The sequence below is a fragment of the Corylus avellana genome, chromosome 2, assembly GCF_965113065.1.
Source record: "Corylus avellana chromosome 2, dhCorAvel1.hap1.2, whole genome shotgun sequence".
Lineage (NCBI taxonomy): Eukaryota > Viridiplantae > Streptophyta > Magnoliopsida > Fagales > Betulaceae > Corylus > Corylus avellana.
Window position 1 is genome coordinate 33,218,926 of NC_142491.1, and position 20,178 is coordinate 33,239,103.

Below are 20,178 nucleotides of genomic sequence, written 5' to 3' on the forward strand. Positions count from 1 at the left end.
ACTCAAAGTGGACGCTGAAGAGTGTTCATTAGGGTCGACTTTGAAAGTTGACCCTAATGACAAACTATTAGGGTCGACAAAGTCGACCCTAAAGAGTATGTGCAAGAATTAAAAAAAATAAAAATAAAAGAGTATTATTTACCAATAGCGTCCACTCAAAGTGGACGCTGAAGAATGTTCATTAGGGTCGACTTTGAAAGTCGACCCTAATGACAAACTATTAGGGTCGACAAAGTCGACCCTAAAGAGTATGCAGGAAAATAAAAAAAAAAATGAAAAAAAAAAAAAAAATGTTGATACCCAATAGCATCCACTAAAATTTTGTATATATCACTGCATTGTTTAAAATTTTCAAATAAAGTGACACAATATGCACCGTTAAGTATAACAAAATAAAATTTTAACCGTAAAAGTAAAGCTCTCCCTTTCACTTAATATTTCATATGTACAGTTGTTTCAATATATATATATATATATATATATATATATATGTTTTTTTTTTTAAAAAAAGAAAAATTCTTCTATTTCAATTCCATCCTCCTAAAGAAAGATTTTAATTTGTATATATTTGCCATTTGGTTAGAAGTTTCATTTGGAGGATAAAGTTTTCATTCGGACTAATTTGAAGACTTCAGTTTTAAGTGGATTCCCCAAATGATTCCTAACCAAATGGGATTTAATTCCCCGAATGAAAACTTAATTCTTAATTCTTAATTCTTAACTCTTAATTCTTAATTCCCATTTCATAATTCATATTAAATTTTACATATCTAATAGTGTATATATATGATATGATGAATATATTGAAACAAAACTAAAGACAAATAAAAAGATTAAGTTAAAACATACTAAACAAAATAAAAAGGGTAAACTAGGGGGTGCCTCCCATGAGCGCTAAGTTTAAAAACTAAAGACAAATAAAAACAAACAAAACTAAAGACAAATAAGAAGATTAACTTAAAACATACTAAACAAAATAAAAAGGGTAAACTAGGGGGTGCCTCCCATGAGCGCTAAGTTTAACGTCTTCAGCCAGACGGTGGTCCCTGCTCACTGCTGTCCAGAAGATGATGCTCCTGCAGGTGGCGGTGGCAACCGGGTGAGAATGGACTGCATCAATTCTTCTATGGTGTCTAGGCGTTTGTCCATCAATTTGAAAGTTTTGGATGCCTCCTTTCTTTGGCCAGCCAACTCTCTCCGAAGGCCCGCTATTTCTTCAATAAGTGAGCGGTTTTGTTCCTCCTCCTCAGATGCCTCTGGCTCAACTTCAGGTTCATCTTCGGCCATCGGCTCGGCCTCACTCTCTTCCGCACCAGGTGCTGGTCCCCGGGGCATGTGGGACAAGCTCTTGTTCCATTGGCGAATGCCAAATATGGGAGTAGTAGTGACTGGCTCATCAGCTGTGGTACCCTTGATGCCTTTCTTCCGGAGGATGTACGAGATTAAGTATGGGAAAGGCAACCCCCATGAATGTGTGGACTCCGCTCCTCCAACGTGCACCCCATTCCAAAATTTCTGAATTTGGTTCCAAATTATGTCGGGAATGGAGTACCAAGCATCTTTATGGAAGGCGTAGAGTGTTTGAAGAAATTGATCCCGCCTCTGAGATTTGTGCCCCAACGGAAAAGCATTACGGTGTAATATGGAGTCCACAAACCAAAGCCGTTGAGGTAGCTTCGATCGGCTGCCGGCATTATGATGGGAATCAGCATATTGCCCATCGCACATGTCCTCAATGATTTCCGTCACGTAGAATCTGGCCGGTTGCTCAGCAAGTTGTGCGGCTTCTGGAGGGTGCTCATGATTGCATTGAAGGGCAGCAGCAATGTCGGCCCGTGTTACGTCAATAGCTTTGCCTTTCACTTTGGAAGAGAGGGCCGCCACGTTGTTGCAGTCATGCCAAAGGTTGGCATAGAACTCGATCACCAATTTTCTGTAGGCAGTGGTGGTGACCGGCTTGAAAAGCTTGTTGAGGCCCCGTCGCTTGAACTCGGCGACCGCCCATTGAGTCGCCTCAAGATTTTGAAAGTCTTCGCGAATGGCGAAGGTGGTCTCAAATAGCAGCTCCCGCTCCTCAAAAGTGGGCGGGGGACAAATGGCTCTGGTATCGGACCCTCGGGAGGACGAAGCTCGAGCTCTTGGCATGATGAGGTTGATTGGGGACTTTTGACAAACACTTGGTGTGCACTAGAGATAGCCAAAATTGAAGAACAAACCAACTCCGCTCAAACCCCCCTGCAAAAACAACAAAATCCAACCACAACAAAGCAATGTGGGTGGATGAACACCCACAATTGCAGAAATATGAGAAAAAAAAAATGTTGGGGAAGTAATCGGGGTTGGGGTGTTGATGGGAATGGGGAAAGGGGTGTAAATCAAAGGTGGAGAAAAATACCTGGTATGGTTGCCGGAGAACTGAACCGTGAGGTGGCTGTGTGGTAGAGGTGGTGAAAAACGGTGGAGGAGTGGAGGAGTGGTGAAAAATGGTGGAGGAGTGCCGGAGGTGCGTGTTGGATGTTTATGAAATGTTGTGGGTGTGGGGGGGAAAGTGACCTAAAATAGGTCACGTGATGTGCTGGCCGATTGCGATCGATCGCACAAATGGTGCGATCGATCGCACTCGGCCAGCAAATGGCATGCATGTGCTGTTTCTGTAACTGCGATCGATCGCACCCAAGGTGCGATCGATCGCAGTCACAGAAAGTATACGTTTGTACATTCTGTGACTGCGATCGATCGCACATTGGATGCGATCGATCGCAGTTACAGAATGTACAAACATATACTTTCTGTGACTGCGATCGATCGTACCTTGGGTGTGATCGATCGCAGGCACAGAATGTACAAACGTATACTTTCTGTGACTGCGATCGATCGCACCTTGGATGCGATCGATCGCTGTAACAGAATGTTAAAAGAGAGGCAGAATTTAATTTTTTTTTTTATTTTAATTTTATTTTAATTTTTATTGAATAATGTACAACAACTTTGATAGTGATACAATGAAAGGATAGGATCAAGTGACAATCAAAATTGAAACAATCGAAATTAAAGGTTCATTCAAATATCCGGTTGATCATAGTACATTTGTTCAATCGATCATGATAGGATCAAATGATCGATGAAACTTGAAACAATTGAAATTGAAGGTTTGATCGAATATCCGATCAATCATAATGAATTAGTTCGATTGATCGTGATAAGATCAAATGATTGAAACAATTGATCTTATCAGGTTTGATCAAATATCCGATTGGTCCTACCTAGTGCATTCGATCGATCGATCGTGATAAGATCAAATGATCGAACAAAATTCAAACAAATTAAATGTTCGATCGAACATTGAATTGAAGTCTAAGCATTTTATATTATATTAGTGCATTACTTAAATTGATCGGGATACAATCAATACAACTTGACATGATTGAAGGTTCAATCAAACATTTGATAAAATCAATTCTGATCGATACTATTACATATTAGTCTGATCGATCGTAATGGGATCAAATGTTTGATCAAACATCCGATTGATCATAATGAATTAGTTCGATTGATCGTGATATGATTAAATGATCAATCAAACATCCGATCGATCTTAATAGATTAGTTCGATTGATCGCGATAGGATCAATCTTTCGATCAAACATCTGATCGATAGTAATGAATTAGTTCGATTGATCATAATAGAATCAAATGTCCGATCGATCGTACTGAATTAGTTCGATTGATCGTGATAGGATTAAATGTTCGATCAAACATCCGAGCGATCCTAATGAATTAGTTCCATTGACTGTGGTATGATCAATTGATAGATCAAACTAGATACACTTGAAGGTTCAATCGAACATTCAATTGAAGGTTCAATCCAACATTCAATTGAACTATTAGCTTTTTATATTATCTTAGTGCCTTAGTTATATTGATCTTATATTATCTTTGGATTTTGTATTATTTTATAACTAATTATAAGAGAAATATCAACTTAATGATCTTTATCATAAAAATTTTATGAACCGAAATTTGTAGTTAATATTATAATAGTAAAAACATATTATAAGAGAAAAATTACAAATAAATAAATAAATAATTTTTAAAAAATTGGTAGTATAATTTTTTTTTTTGGAAAATTATAAAAAGATACTAAAGTAGCCTCCCGAACAACCAAATTGTATAAAAATGCCACTTATTTTTAATATTCATATAATACCCCTATTATTTTAACAAATAAATAATAAAATAATTGAAAAAAAAAACGATGTTTTTTTCAAAAAATAAATTACAACTTGCTGAATGTTTTTTTATATTTTTCTCATTTATTTTAGAGCCTTTTTTTTGTTATATATTTTTGTCAATTTTTTTTTTTTTTTAAGAACAATGCCCCAAATATGAGCTACACCAAATAATTTGCCGCCATCTGCTAAAAACTGGCGGGGGGCTCAAATTTTCGGAGGATACCCTAAACGTGCAGCACTCTCACTCTCAGTACTCTCACTCTCTCTCTCTCACTCTCACTCTCACTCAGTTCATATTTTCGGAGGAAATACAGCATTCAGCACTCACTCTCACTCTCACTCTCTCTCTCGATCGCTCTCTCTCACTCAGTTCTCCGACGCAAGGTTCTCTCTCCGGCAGCTCTCACTCCGGCGCACTTAACCCTCTCCTGCAGCTTTCTCTCCGGTATGAGTTTCTCCTCTCTTCTTCTCTTTCTATTGGGCAGCAGCAATGTTCATGGGTTGCAGTTTTGCATCTAAAATGGTTGATTTTTGTGGTTTCTACACTGTTTCCTGTGATTTTTAGTATTGGGATATTTTCAAACATAGTAGAAGGCTAATATTTGATCATTTCAAGCTTGTGTTGGGTGTAAATTTATTCAATTTTGCTCTTCATTTTGTTGCCTATATACTCTTAACAATTTAGGGTCGGACAAAATTTAACCTATATACTCTTATAGGATGCCACTTGTTTGTGGGGTTTGTAGAGATCATTTCAAGCTTGTGTAGAGATATGTGTTGATTATATATGAAAACAAGTATTTGGCTAAAGCAACAAGTATTTGGCATATAAATCAGAAGGTTCTGCTTCGATCCTAAGCATGCGTCCATCAAAAAAATCAAATAATAAACTCAACAATAACTCAAAATTACCAATGAAATTAAATAGTAAGAGTATAAGTTCCACCCTTGAACGAACCAGCTAGCAATTAGGCCCCAATAGCCATAATAATGAAAATAGTTCGTCCAAAACGTTTAACACGATCTACATTGACACTAGAAAATTCAAACAAAGTAATGCAAAATTGGTATTGATTTTTTTATTGTCAAGTATGGCTTTTATCTCACTTTAATGATATTGTACTACCAATAAGTCTATGAATTTTGGGTTAATAAGCTAATTAATAATACCACAAAATTTTAATTTTGAAAATTATTTGTCATTTCTCCTCCCCCAACCCCATCCCCAAAAAATCTCTTTTTATGTAGTTGTTGTTGTAGTAAATGCCATAGTGTGATCTTTGTCTGCCCCAATTGGTTGGAACAATTTTCAGTTGCTACCAACTGTTGTGTTCTTGCAAGTATCTTCTATCCGGCACTTGGAGTTCATTAATAAATTGTTTCCAGAAGCTCATATCTAAGCGGCCAGCCCTAGTTCTATCTCAGGCTTCTTCTTGAATATTTTTCAATGTACACACCCCTCGCCCTCGTGCAGGGGACCTGCCGGTGGAAATCTCACCAAAAATTAATTTGCCAAGAAGTGGCTTGATTAGTGTCATTATGGTATTAGGGACTAATCACCTAGGATTTAAGATGCACTTCTCTTTTATATGGATCTCTTGGTCTGCTAACTGGGTTTAAGTATCTTGAGACTAGGTCCTTAGGGGCTTGAAATTAATAGTGACCCTGTTTCAATAAGACAATTTTTATAGTGATGTCTTCCTCAAAGTTGTGGTGCCTGAAAGAGTGAGAAACAGCGTACTTGACAATAAAATATGTTACTTACAATTTTTTTTCAAAAGAAAACACAATAAAAATAAAATATTTGAGCCAATAATCTTAAGTTGCTAATGATAGGGTACACATACTTGACAATAAAATATGTGAGCCATAATCATTGAAGAGCTAAATATATAGTGGATAAGGGTACCAAAAATAACCTGACGCTCAAAAAAGCTCAACCACAGCCAAGGTTGCCACTAATTCTGTTGCACCTATTTACATCTCTGACCCTAAGATACCAACTTAGAAATAGTTGAAAAGAATCACATAAAAAACATAACAAAAGAAACACCCTTGCCTTACAAGTAACATGAAAACAAGTATTTGGCTCCAAATCCGATGCAAGATAATTTGTGTATGTATAAGTTTGACGTACACTTGAAGCGATTGGCTAAAAAAGTATTGGCTAAAAAAGAAAAAGTACATAATTAACCATATAATATACCAGTACTGCAAGCTCAAATGTACCTCAACTTTTTCAGGAAGTATGACCATCTGATCACAAGCCAGTCTAAAAAGTTACTTATTTGAACAGATTTCTTGAGAATAACCATCTAAAGCAGAAAGAGCTTCAATTGCGCGAAGGACTATATCAAGAATTGGGTACCTGAAATTGTATGAAAATGAAGAATAAATGCAGGAAAGAAATTACTATCCAAAAATACAAACATTATAATACTTGCAACTAGTCATCAGCGTGTTTGGGATGAGGGGACCGCATATGCCCAGGCACTAGTCAGATGCTTAAAAATCTCCAAACACCTCATTTGCCAAAAGAAAAAGGAATGAAAAAAAAAAAAAAAAAAAAACACTGTAATTTATCTCAATAAAAGCATAAGGAGGCAATATAGACCCCGTATGGCCATAAATTGCAAAGTTGAGTAACTAGCAACTTTCTTGGGTTATAAAAACCGTGTAAAGATAGATTATGGGACAACACACTTACTAGGCACGTCGACGCAAGATAATCTTTTTTAGCCAAGTATTTGATGTAACATATGGTTAATTATGTGTATGTATTCATATGCACGGGTGGGTGGGTGCACACACGGTCATGTATAGCCATGTCATTAATTGTTTACCTGTATAAATGTGGGGTTTGTAGAGATATGTGTTGATTGGAGTAAAGCATAAACTAACTTGTTTGTGGGATAGATGATAGTGCGATCGATCGCACTCACTACAAGTAAAACCTCTCTGGTGGTGCGATCGATCGCAATACGTGCTGAAGCCCCTGATATTGCGATCGATCGCACTACCAGAGAGGTTTACTCTCTGGTTGTGCGATCGATCGCACTACGTGCTGAAGCCCCTGATGGTGCGATCGATCGCAAAACCAGAGAGGCTTTACTCTCTGGTGGTGCGATCGATCGTACTACGTGCTGAAGCCTGAAAACTTGTATTCCCACTGCATCTCTCCCTTCTTATCTTGTGGTTGCATTAAACCTCTCCTCTTCTCTTGTAACCTATTAAACCTTGCTTCTTCTCTTATTATTACTTGTTTATTAGTATTAAGTCTTATTCTTATATTAGGATTATGTTATTAATTTTCTAGTTCACATCAACTTATGTTATCAAAGTTGATATAGTACATGATTGTATTGTCTTTTCCATTTAAGTTCAATAAGAAAGTAGCACAGTAAACTTGAAGCAAGACAACATTCTATAATAAATATCAAAGCTAACAACAATGGTAAAAAATGTAAAACTGTCATTGAGCTAAACAAGTAAATAAATTACAAATAGAAATTTGTTCTAAACTACTAACCCACTTCTAGAATATTTTGTTAGGTAACATGGCATTGAGCTAGCATCAATATTTGAGAACAGACCTCCCATTTAATTCTATTAATTCTTAAGAATCTGATCTTCTAATTCCCTTGTGTGCGTACATGTACGCAACGAATAACCTCTAATAGGGACATCAATATGGATAGGAGTTGGATGCGGGAAAGTACTCGATGTTCAGAGCGATTTCAAAAAGGTGTGGAAGAATTCATGGGAATGGCAGTTAAATCAGTTGATTCACGTGATATGACAAAGTGTCCATGCCGTGATTGTGCAAATAGATATTATTCTCATATTAGCGAGGTGAAGGGTCACTTGTATATGAATGGATTTACTCCGGCATACACTCGATGGATATTTCACGGGGAAGAAGATCATTTTAGGGTAAACACTTCTACAAACATGCACACACATACAACTGAAATGATGGAGGAGGTTGATGCAGTTGAAGAATTGTTAGACGATGTATGTATGGGGACATTTGTTGATGCTAACATCGGAGAATCCTCTACTTCACAGGGCCCCCCAACTGATGATCACGAACAAACAAGCTCCTTCCACCGATTTTGGGAAGATGGTTTACGAGAACTTTATCCAGGCTGCAAGAAATTTACACAAATTGCTTTTGTACTGAAGATGCTTCATATAAAGGCGTTCTGCAACATGAGTAACAAGGCGTTTGATATGATGATTGACTTGATAAAGATGGCCCTCCCAGATGGAGAGACATTGCCACGCTCGTATAGAGAAGCAATACAGTTTAGGCGACACGTGGGATTCGGTTACGATAAGATACACGCATGCAAGAATGGTTGTGTGCTTTTTTGGAAAGAACATGCAGACAAAGTGGTATGCCCAAAGTGCAACAATTCAAGATGGATTGATGGCAAAGGAAAAAAAAGTAATATTCCTCAAAAGGTCTTACGGTATTTCCCAATAAAATCAAGGTTACAACGGTTGTTTATGACAAAAGAAATGGCCAAGGAAATGCGGTGGCACAAAAAAGGTCGAGAAGATGATGGCAATACTCTCAGACACCCTGCCGATTCTATTGTATGGAAAGAGTTTGATAAAAGATATGAGTGGTTTGCAAGTGATTCCCGCAATGTGCGGCTTGGTTTAGCAAGTGATGGTTTCAACCCATATGGTAATATGAGTACAACATATAGCATATGGGCAGTAATGTTCACGGTGTACAATCTCCCTCCGTGGATGTGTATGAAGAGTCCAAATTTGATGTTGTCCCTTATTATCCCTGGGCCTTCAGATCCCGGAAAGAATCTTGATGTATATTTGCGCCCATTGGTTGATGACTTGAAAGATTTATGGAATGAAGGCATACGCGTGTACGATGCATCAAAGAAAGAGACATTTCAATTGCATGCGACATTACTATGGACTATAAATGATTTTCCCGCATATGGAAAATTATCTGGGTGGTCTACAAATGGAAATCTTGCATGTCCAGTATGTAATAAGGATACATCGTTCAGGTATTTGAAGTATGGGCATAAGGTGTGCTTTATGTGTCATCGTCGGTGGCTTCCTCAAGAGCATCCATGGCGAAAAAGAGGAGATTTGTTCGATGGTACTGAGGAGCATAGATTGGAACCTGAAGAATTGTCTGCAAGTCAATTGTTGAAACAGCTAAGGGATGCTGAGGGTTTACAATTTCGAAAAACAAGCGGGAGAAAGAGAAAGTACACAGATGTTGTGTTGAATTGGAAGAAGAGAAGTATTTTCTTTGAGTTGCCTTACTGGTCAAGTTTGAAAGTACGTCACAATTTAGATGTAATGCATATTGAGAAGAACATATGTGAAAGTATCTATGGTACGTTGATGAATATTGATGGGAAGACCAAGGACACAGTCAAGGCACGAAGAGATTTACAGTTGATGGGTATACGTAAAGAATTGCATGTGCAGCCAAATGGTGAAACTTATAGGATGCCACTTGCGAAGTACACATTGACAAGAGATGAGAAGAAGAGTTTATGTGAGTGGTTGTTAGGTGTTAAATTTCCTGACGGGTATGCATCTAACATTGGTCGATGTGTGAACAAGCTTCCTGGTAAAATTTCGGGTATGAAAAGCCACGATTGTCATGTCTTCTTACAGCGCTTGCTTCCTGTTGCAATTCGAAATTTCTCTACGTCGGAAATACGAACAACATTGACCGAGTTGAGTACCTTTTTTACGCAGTTATGTGCACGGACGTTGAAAGTTGATATCCTGAAACAAATGAAAGTCGATATTGTAATAATTTTATGCAAAATGGAAAAAATATTTCCGCCAGCTTTTTTTGATGTTATGATCCATCTAGCACTTCATTTACCTCGGGAGGCCGAGCTTGCCGGTCCTGTACAAAACCGTTGGATGTATCCGTTCGAAAGAGAACTTGGAAGATATAAGAAGTGGACACGTAACAAAGCGCGTCCAGAGGGGTCTATTGCCGAGTGTTACCTAGCTGAGGAGAGCTTGACCTTCTGTTCCAGGTATCTTCGGGGGATTGAGACAAGATGGAACCGTGAACGGAGAAATGTTGACGTTGAGGAAGTAGAAATGAGCCAGCGCTTGGATGTGTTCTCCCAACGAGTTCGGCCGTTAGGAGCAGCTAAATTAGTAACACTGAATGCTAATGATTTTGATAGGGCACGATGGTATGTGCTTACCAACTGTAACGAAACGGCGTCATATTTGGAGTAAGTTTAGTAATGGTCTTTGTGTTTTACCTGTTACGACATGTTATAATTTTAGCGGTGATGATCATTTACGAATATGTTTATTTTTCATGCAGTGAACATTATAATATGATCAAAAGAGAAGGCGGCCATGACATTGATAAAAAACATGAGGCTAACTTTGAACGTTGGTTCCATAAACGTTTATACAATAGTGGGTGTACTGCAGACAATGGCTCAAAACAATTATATGATCTTGCATGCGGGCCTGATCGTCATGTTAGATCGTACAGAGGTTGCATCGTGAATGGTGTTAGGTACCACACGAAAGAATGTGCAGAAACTCGTACTACCCAGAACAGTGGTGTTTCTGTTTCAGGTGAGGACGAAACCTCAATAACTGAGTATTATGGTGAGTTAAAAAATATTCTAGAGTTACGTTATCCTGGCCAAAATCTCGTGTACTTGTTTGAGTGCGATTGGTGGGACACTGGGAGTGCAACAGGAATACAAATGGACCAAGGCTTCACGATTGTTAATACTTCTCGTACATGGTGTGAATCCGACCCGTTCATCTTAGCATGTCAAGCTTCGCAAGTGTTTTACTTGGATGATCCCAAATTGGGTGGTAATTGGAAAGTGGTGCAGAAGTGGATCAATAGGGACATCTATGATATTCCAACAGTACAAAAGGGAGATAATACAGAAGATGACGAAAGACTCAGTGATGACGTATACCAGGAAGGTGAATGTGTTGGGGGTAATATGGTCTTCGTTGATGAAGCAAATGTTGAAGCCTCCACTCAATTACGTAGAGATGATGCGACAATAGCAATTGATGAATTATATATTCAACTTGATGCAAGCATGTTTGCCAACGATAACTTGTCGAACGAGGACTATGATACAAACTTTGATGAGGAAGAGGAGTTATGTAGCGACAATGATATAGACTCTGAACACGAAGAGGACTCTGAACACGAACAATCATCTTCAAGTAACAGTGATACAGATTCTGAATATGAATCTGATGATGATATGTGTTGAACATAAGCTCACATTTGGTGTAAGTACAAAGTGTATTAGCATATTTAATGAAGTTGATGCTCTCTCTCTCTCTCTATATATATACATGTATTGTGGTGTTTGTTTTTTTTTTTTACTAGCAAAATTATTGTTTGTTTGTCAAAAATATTGAACATACTATATGGTTATAATTTGACTAATATATTTTTTTCGTTTTTGAGTTGTTTGCAGATTGATCATAACAATGACAACAACAGGACGTAAACGTGTTCCAGCAGCACGAGGCCGAGGCCAAGGTCAAGGTCGGGGCCTTATTGACGAGCATGAGAGTCCGACTCCCAATTCTGGGTTTGGTGATACAGATATGCAAATGGCGCCCTCGCCCCCCCTCCTCCTCGAGTCAGTGGATAGGCATCCTTCGCACGAGTCTAATGATCCTATTCACTCAGTGGCAGGATTGGATTCACAGGGAGGCGCCCCTACTGCATCTTGTAAGTTCATGAATTATATGTTTATGAAATGTTATTTTTGTATTATTTTGATTTGTTATAGACATTTGACAATATAACTTACTACGTTACCATGTTTTGCATAACAGCTACCACGTCTGTCAGAAGTGTAAGGGGTAAGGCCAAGTGTAAGAAGTTGAGTGAGCACGTACTTAAGTATGGTCCCTTAGTGCTAAACATCCCAAATAGACACCGGGCACCTATAGGCGATAATGCGTCATGGTTTGCAAGCAAGATTGGGGAGATTATTCGTAACATGTGCGAACTCCATCACGGTGAATGGAAAAAGGTCCCAGCTGAGGAAAAGAACAAGTTATTATTTCATGTTCAGGTATGAATATCAATGTAATGTTTATGAATATGTTTTGTATGAAAAAATAATGTGACACATTTTTTACCATTGTTTTCTTATCTATTATGTATCAGTCAAATTTCGCACTGAATATGGAACGATACGAGCACGTCAAAGCTGTTGAAAATAAATTGGGTCGTGCATATGCTAGGATTCGTTCCAGCTTGTATAGAGACCACTACAAAAAATATTTTGAAGGCATTGATAAAGACGATGATGAGGGGATTGCCAAGGCTAAGGCTATTGGGAGGGAAAACGTGCCAGCAGGATATGGTCCTGAACAGTGGAACCTAATATGCGACTCATTTGATGACGATAAATGGAAGGTAAATATATATTATTATACTGATTAGAAAATTCAGATTGATATAATTTGCATGCACTTGAGGACATTTTATGAATAATTGTGTTTGTTTTTTTCTCCAAATTTTATAGAAAAAGTCTGCACGAAATATAAAAAACAGAAGCAAATTGGAAACAAATCACACAGCTGGCACTTGTTCATTTGTTAACGTCATTTACAAAAAGGTAAGTGTCTCTTTTTTATAATTTAATTAAAGTAACATTATTTAGTGTAAACTTTGATTATATGTATTATGTGTAGGAACAAGAAACAAAAGTGAAGCCCAATCCTGTTGAACTATATGAGGCTACCCATACAAGAAAAAAAGATAAAGAGTTTGTGAACGACAAATGCAAAACTCTATATGTAAGTAAATGTTTACGCTCCGATTATTAAGTTGATTAGTGAAGAACATGAATAGTAAACTTGCATGAAGTATATATTAAACTAAAGCCAACTATGACTTGTGCAGCTTCAGATGCAAGAATTAACAACCAGTGAGGCCTTAGAGGAAGGCAGTGTGGAGGGGACAAGTGTCGAGGACCGAATGCAAGAAATAGTCACACAAGTGCTAGGGGGCCGACGATCTGGTCACGTTAGAGGAATGGGATGCGGTCTTATTCCTACCCCTTTAAGTACTTCATCTCAAGCGTTCACCCACTTCGACAACCATGACGAGTGTAGGAAAAGACAAGAAGATACTCAAAGCGAGCTTCAACAGACTAGAATCGAACTTCATCAGTATAGAGAGAATTTGCAAGCCAACGTTGAGGAAACCAACAAATTGAAAGCCACTGTTGAGTTCTTAATGTCACGTATTGGAGGGTTAGTGAAACTATATCTATGCATTAATTTTACAAAAACACACATACTAAGTAATCGTTAAAAAGCTTATTAATCATTATATGAAATTCTATTCTTCTTAGGTCTGGAGGGAGCTTGCTTGGAGGTGCATCAAGTGAAGCCAACAATTGAGGGAGCTTTGAAATAACCATTTATTTATGATGTACTTTTTGATACCATATTTCAGATTTTTTTTTTGATACTATGTATTTGGATAGTTGTTGGTACTTTCTATTTGCTATTGTGTATTGGAGTATTTGTTGATCGTGATCTGTTTGGTAATGTATATTTGTTGGTACTTTTTATTTGGTTTATATTATGTTAAGATATTCGCAAAATTTTTGGTTCACGAACTTTTGAGTTAGTAAATCTCCCTTGACATGTTTATCAAGGTTAAAGAGCTTTGAGTAAACAATGCAAGGGAGTAATAATATCTTTCTAAATTTTATTTTTAAGTGTATGCAGGATGATAAGAGTACAAGAAAGTTAAACTACCCAAGCAGGTTCTTACTTTAATATGTTTCATGAACAAACACATTTTTAGTATTTCTTTCTCTATCATGTTGGGTTTCATTCTTATTGTCTTGATATCATATATTGGTTCATTGTGGTAGATTACTCAAATTGCTTATGAGGATGAATTGGCAAGGAAGATGATGCAGATAAGTATTTTATTTTGGGTTTTGAAATTTTCCTGGCCATAGATTGTAAAACATATATTTAATAGTTTTCTCCCTTGGCAGGTTTGGTTCATGGGGCAGTTCTCACATATTTTTGATGATTTTGATGAGGTTAGTCATTTTGAGTTACGTTGCTTGTGAGCATTTAGATTAGTTTGAAGATTGTTGTCTGATGTGGTGAAGTAGTGTTAATGCATAGTACTCTTCTCTAAAAGGTGTTAAACTTTTAAACTTTGCCAATATTTGTGGTTTTCGGCTTCTGTTTCCAATGATAGGTGTCGTTTTGTAGTTTTAAGCCATTATTCATGATATGTTTGCCCTTTATATTATATCATTTTCATAATTATAGGATAAAGAGGTATAAGATGTGTTAGTTGTGGTGAATGAATGGGAGAGAGTGGTTGATGGGTTTGTTTTGTTTTGGTGATTGATAGCGTCGAGAAGGAACGAAGCGGCGGGGTGGCTGAGGAAGATGGTGGGAGTAGTGGGGGCGAAGGATTTGCCGGCGGAGCCGTTGGAGCAGGAGTTACGGCTAGGATTGAGAGGTGGGATCATTCTCTGCAATGTGCTCAACAAGGTTTACTCTGGAGCTGTGCCCAAGGTTAGCCTTTTCCTCATCCTTATCTTCATTTAAATTCTGTGTCTTTTTTGTTTTTTCAATTTGGGATGTTTAAGCAGTAGTTTGATTTCTTTTTAGGTGGTGGAAAGTCCATGTGATTCTGCTTTGGTTCTTGATGGGGCCGCATTGTCCGCATTTGGCTGCTGTATTTTATGCACAGAAAAGGAAATATTCTGATAAGTTAGGACCTCAATGGAGCAAGGAGGAGCTTGAGCATTTTTATCAAGCCTATTGGAAATATGGAAAAGACTGGAAGAAGGTATGCCTTTATTTGACGTTGTGTTTTATTTACTCTTTTGGGATTTACTTAATTAGCCATAATTGGTTGTCTTTCATTATATAAGCAGCTTCTAATTTTTGTGGTGTAACTTGATATCTAATTTGGTTATGCATACATATGCAAACATTTTTCATGCTTTCTCCCTGTAATACTGTTTACAATAAAATTTTCTGTTCTAATGAGACAATTTCTAATGTGCTCCAGTTTTGTTTTTGGTCTCTTTTCTATTATTGACTTCTGTGCATATCCAGGTGGCTGCTGTAGTACATAACGGATCCGTTGAGATGGTGGAGGCTCTCTACATTACAAACTGGGTTGGTAGCGTCCATTACTGTTAGATTGATTTATAACTAGAATCCGTAAAATTAAGCACTATTTTCACCTTTCTTGTATAATCTATTGCGCTTTATTTTAATGTAATTGATTTGCATGAACTAATGACCAGGGTATGACCTGGTTTAATATTTCTTTTGTTTTTTTCTTAATACTTGTCACTGCTTTGTCTTGAACGCGTTCTTACATATTTGAATAAGGGTCATAGTGCTCATTTACTTCTATTAATTGCAAGCTGGAGGATTGAATCTACTAAACCTCTTGGCAGAAAATAGTTTCTTTTGCATCCCAGTTATTAGATAGTTTGGAGCGGGTTTGTCATTCAGTTAATAATTTCTTCTAGTTTTAGTAGTTAGTTATGGTGAGATTCTTGATAACTAAAGTTAATAAATTTGTATGAAATTTGATCTTAAATTCAGAAATGAAACTGGTTTGCATATGTAAGTAATTTGGTTCCCTGGGTCTGGGTCTGGGTCTGCGATCGATTGCACACGATTGTGCGATCGATCGCAACATCACAAACACCTTCTGGTACTGCGATCGATCGCACACATTGTGCGATCGATCGCAAAATCTCGAACACCTTCTGGTACTGCGATCGATCGTACACATTGTGCGATCGATCGTAGATTATTTTTTTTTTAAATTTTTTAGGACAATTAGGGTCCACTTTGTGGACGCTAATGGTTAACTATTAGCGTCCACTTTAAGTCGACGCTAATGGTTAACCATTAGCGTCGACTATGGGTTCCGTTTACATTACCTTTAGGGTCAAAAAATTGTGACTTTTAGGGTCCATACAGTGGACGCTAAAAGTTATCAATAGGGTCGACCCTAAGCCGACGCTGATAGATAGTTTTTTATTTTTATTTTTTTAGGACCATTAGCGTCCACTTTGTGGACGCTAATGGTTAACTAATCAGCGTCCACTTTTATTTGGACGCTGATAGTTAATTTTTTTTTAATTTTTTTTAGGACCATTAGGGTCCACTTTGTGGACGCTAATGGTTAACTATTAGCGTCCAATTTAAGTCGACGCTAATGGTTAACCATTAGCGTCGACTATGACTTTTTTTTACATCACTTTTAGGGTCAAAAAATGTGACTTTTAGGGTCGATAAAGTGGACGCTAAAAGTTATCATTAGGGTCGACTTGAAGTGGACGCTGATGATCACACGTATGAGCATTAGGGTCGGACTATTAGCGTCGACACTTTTAGGGTCCAAAAGTCGACGCTGTTGGCAACAGCGTCCACTTTAGGACTTTTAGGGTCGACTTTGAGTCGCCCCTAAAGACCTAATTTCTTGTAGTGGTACTATATTTATATTGATCATGAGTATGACAGAACTATATTAGATTATTGTGTATTTGTGAAGAAATTCTCTAATGGAGAGTTTATTATTCTCTTGCTATATGTGGATAACATGTTCATTGTTTGTTGTGACACTAATAAAATTGATAGACTGAAGAAAAAGTTGGGGGTAATTACCTCTTCTCCCATCAACTACCATACATTGTCAATTTCTCCTATGAACTGCCAACCTTCCTTCCATTTTCTTCCCAAAACTCCATTCCGTTAGTCAAACTCATTAAATTTGATAGAATATTTTCTTTTAGACGTTAAATCTCATTAAAAGACAAAAATATTCCCAAATAAAAAATTCTAACAAAAAATATATATATATAAAATTTATAAAGTTTTTTTTTTTAAAATAAAAAATAAATAGGGGGTGGCCAACGAGCCACCCCCAAAAGTGGTCAGGGTTGGCTCGCCGCCACCCCCTGACCCACGGGAGTGGAGCGTGGCCACCCCTGGCCACCATGGGGTGGCTTGCATGACACTCCTCAAGTGGGGTGGCAGTCAGGCCACTCCCAAATCTGGTGGGGATGGCCAGTGGGGTGGCCGTGCACCACCCCTAGCCACCTCTAGGGTGGCGCGAGGCCAACGCCCAACCAGATCCAGGGTGGACCGAAGGCTACCCCCACCTCAAGAGTAGCATGCAGGCCCCCCTTGGGTGGCTGGGGATATTGATTCTAGAAAATCTACTTCCGGGTACCTGATTACTTATTCAATGGGAGCAATGTCATGGCAATCCAGATTGAAGAAATTTGTTGCTTTATCTACCACAGAGGCAGAGTTCATTGCCACCACTGAAGCAGCTAAAGAATTGTTATGGATGAAAAAATTCTTACAAAAACTGGGTCTACAGTAAGAAAGGTACGTATGTGCTTTACTGTGACAGTGAAAGTGCCATCCATCTCACTAAGAATTCATCTTTCCATTCAAGATCGAAACACATCAATGTTAAGTGTCAGTAGATTCGTGATGCACAGGAGGATAAACTGTTACAGAGTGAAAAAATTAATACTGACGAGAATGGGTCAAATATGATGACTAAATTGTTGCCTATGCAAAAGCTTGAAATTTTCAGAAGCGCGTCAGGCTTGGTGGAGCCTCCCCACATAGTCGGGAGGGGCAGATTTGTTTGGTGGTCCCTCTTATGTGGGGACCACATGGGCTACAAAACAAAACCCTTGTATTGTAGTGTATATATATATATATATATATAAGAAACACACGTATGTGTGTCAAAGCAAGTGAGAAAAAGAAAAGAAAGAGTGCGGCATAGGGAGAGAAAGAAAAGAAAAAGGAGAAAAAGTGTTTCACCTAATTACATCCGTCAGAGATAGGAGGTTCGTTTGTGATCCGATCTTGATGCAATTTTAGTGTGTTGCTCCTTATGAAGAAAGCTATGTATTGATTGGTGTTGATCGTTGCACTTCCTCTCCAGTCGCTTGGTTGCGAATACCTACTTGGTGTGATCTTTCTTTATTCTTGTTGGAATCTAGTTTAGGGTGATGAATTTATGTTTAATCCAAGAATGCATGTATTCTTGATGTGGTGATAACCTCTAGATATTTCTCTAGCGAAAATAATTGTAAACTCATTACTGTTGACCGTGAAAGATTTGATTAGATTAGGTCATGTGGTTTTTACCTTCGCTTTGGAGGGTTTTCCACATAAAATTAATTGGTGTCTTCCTTGTGGGTTGCTTTATCATTATTCTGCTACAGTGACTATTTAATTTGCACAAAGAGGGGTATATTAGTTCCGTTGAGCATCTAAAATTGGTGTTCACCCCTAACAACGTGCTAGGTTGAACCCTAGGCCTCGATTTTCTCCATTTTCTAATACTCAACCCTAGAGAGAGAGAGGCATCTCATGAAAGTGTACTCCTAAAACTTGGAATGGTCCCACCTTTGAAGTATGAAGCTTAACCTAATCCTAACCTATGTTTTACCTCTCCTATTTAAGCTATGTTTTCATCTCACATGTTTTATATCTTAGAATTAAGCTATGCTAAATTGCATAACAGTTGTCTTTTCCATAATAATGGTATAAAGTTAGGTCTTTTAAATAGATAAGCTTGATGTTTGCATAAAAAAAATGTAAACTTTAAGGTCTAGCATTTTTTTTTAACTTTAAAACAGTGTTAAAATATCTACCTTTTAGCACCTCAACGTATTTTCCTTGGTTGTTTCATAAGGGAGATGTAACTATGAAGAAAAAGTTAGGACCTTTGAGTTTTGAAGTGATGTTTGTAACTTTGCTTATTTTTAAACGTCTATGCTAGTGTATATGTATCATACTCTTAAGAAGTGTTATAAACTCTAGGAGTCTTGGGTAAGTGATAAATTAGGTTTTGGAAGAATGAAATGGGAAAGACAAATTTTGGATAAAAACAATTGAACAGCTTGTACCTGATCAAACGGTCCATGAGAAACAATCGATTGTTTTGGGCAGAATGTGCATGAATAAGATTTGAAGTAGTACCATGGGATTAAGGTTTCGCTTAGTGTCTTGATTAATATTAGATTATAACTTGCATAAATGAGAAGTTTGATCTTTTGGTATATGGAAGTAATCACCTATAAGAATGCCAAATATTCTTTTTCATCAAATATGACTATTTTATTGATAAACTATGCATTTTGATACTCATGTCTTTTATAATTACATTATGTTGTGAACCTAAAACTTTATAAATAATGATTTACTACTGCATTGATATGCATTAGTGTCTTTGATTGTTTCCCTTGTTTCATGTTTCTGAACCATTATACTTCATTTAGATTTCGAAAAATGCAAAAATAACAAATAACTAGTATATACTATTAAATTTCACCAAAATTCTTTATAAATTCTATTAGTATGTCATGTCATATCCAATTATATAATGACGTGTGTAACCCATAATAGAAAATATATAAATTATAAAAGTTAGAAATGTATAAAATATATAAAAACTAAGAATTTAAAATTGAAAACTAAAAACTAATTTTTTAAAAGGAAAAAAAAATAAAAAAAATAAAAAGAAGCTAGAAGAAGGGTTGGGGTGGTTGAGCCACCCCTTTGGCCAAATGGGGGGTGCCTTGGCTACTCCCTTTGGCTAAAAATTCTCAGTAAGACAAAAGTAAAAAAATACAAACTGAAATTCTCAACCTTAACAAATTGACAAGTGCTTTTGGGGGGATACCTTCCGATGCAACCTGACTTGGAGGGCTGCAGCGAATAACAGCAAGAAAAGAACGGATAGATAATTTAAACCTTGAGTCTATCAAAGATTTAAGAATTCTTCTCAAAACTATAGAGTCTATCTATGGTTTGAAGGAAAATTTGAAGAAAACTCAACTCTGAGGCTTTTTATTGCATAAAACTCAAATAATAT

General features: G+C 37.3%; 3 protein-coding genes across 3 annotated transcripts; all 3 read left to right on the plus strand.

The window, feature by feature from the left end:
- Positions 1 to 4,590: 4,590 nt before the first annotated feature.
- LOC148587662 (uncharacterized) lies at positions 4,591 to 12,210 on the plus strand. The gene is made up of 4 exons (XM_088512748.1): positions 4,591 to 4,677; positions 11,720 to 11,979; positions 12,087 to 12,153; positions 12,204 to 12,210. The coding sequence occupies exons 2-4, from the start codon at positions 11,733 to 11,735 to the stop codon at positions 12,208 to 12,210; spliced, it is 321 nt and encodes a 106-aa protein (XP_088368874.1). The 5' UTR covers positions 4,591 to 4,677; positions 11,720 to 11,732.
- On the plus strand, positions 12,192 to 13,690 carry LOC132176943 (uncharacterized). The gene is made up of 6 exons (XM_059589107.2): positions 12,192 to 12,328; positions 12,424 to 12,675; positions 12,785 to 12,877; positions 12,954 to 13,058; positions 13,165 to 13,517; positions 13,619 to 13,690. The coding sequence occupies exons 1-6, from the start codon at positions 12,254 to 12,256 to the stop codon at positions 13,665 to 13,667; spliced, it is 927 nt and encodes a 308-aa protein (XP_059445090.2). The 5' UTR covers positions 12,192 to 12,253; the 3' UTR covers positions 13,668 to 13,690.
- A 963-nt stretch (positions 13,691 to 14,653) lies between these two features.
- LOC132177955 (protein ALWAYS EARLY 3-like) lies at positions 14,654 to 15,499 on the plus strand. Its single transcript, XM_059590427.2, has 3 exons — positions 14,654 to 14,816; positions 14,913 to 15,093; positions 15,366 to 15,499. Exons 1-3 carry the CDS (start codon positions 14,779 to 14,781, stop codon positions 15,450 to 15,452), a joined length of 306 nt encoding a protein of 101 aa, XP_059446410.1. The 5' UTR covers positions 14,654 to 14,778; the 3' UTR covers positions 15,453 to 15,499.
- Positions 15,500 to 20,178: the final 4,679 nt, after the last annotated feature.

Coding starts and splice junctions, on each gene's coding strand:
- LOC132177955 (XM_059590427.2), top strand. CDS start 14,779: ATGTGCTCAACAAGGTTTACTCTGGAGCTGTGCCCAAG. Junction 14,817..14,912: donor ACTCTGGAGCTGTGCCCAAG/GTTAGCCTTTTC, acceptor ATTTCTTTTTAG/GTGGTGGAAAGTCCATGTGA. Junction 15,094..15,365: donor ATGGAAAAGACTGGAAGAAG/GTATGCCTTTAT, acceptor GTGCATATCCAG/GTGGCTGCTGTAGTACATAA.
- LOC132176943 (XM_059589107.2), top strand. CDS start 12,254: ATGTGCGAACTCCATCACGGTGAATGGAAAAAGGTCCCAGCTGAGGAA. Junction 12,329..12,423: donor AGTTATTATTTCATGTTCAG/GTATGAATATCA, acceptor ATTATGTATCAG/TCAAATTTCGCACTGAATAT. Junction 12,878..12,953: donor TTAACGTCATTTACAAAAAG/GTAAGTGTCTCT, acceptor TATTATGTGTAG/GAACAAGAAACAAAAGTGAA.
- LOC148587662 (XM_088512748.1), top strand. CDS start 11,733: ATGACAACAACAGGACGTAAACGTGTTCCAGCAGCACGAGGCCGAGGC. Junction 11,980..12,086: donor AGGCGCCCCTACTGCATCTT/GTAAGTTCATGA, acceptor TTTGCATAACAG/CTACCACGTCTGTCAGAAGT.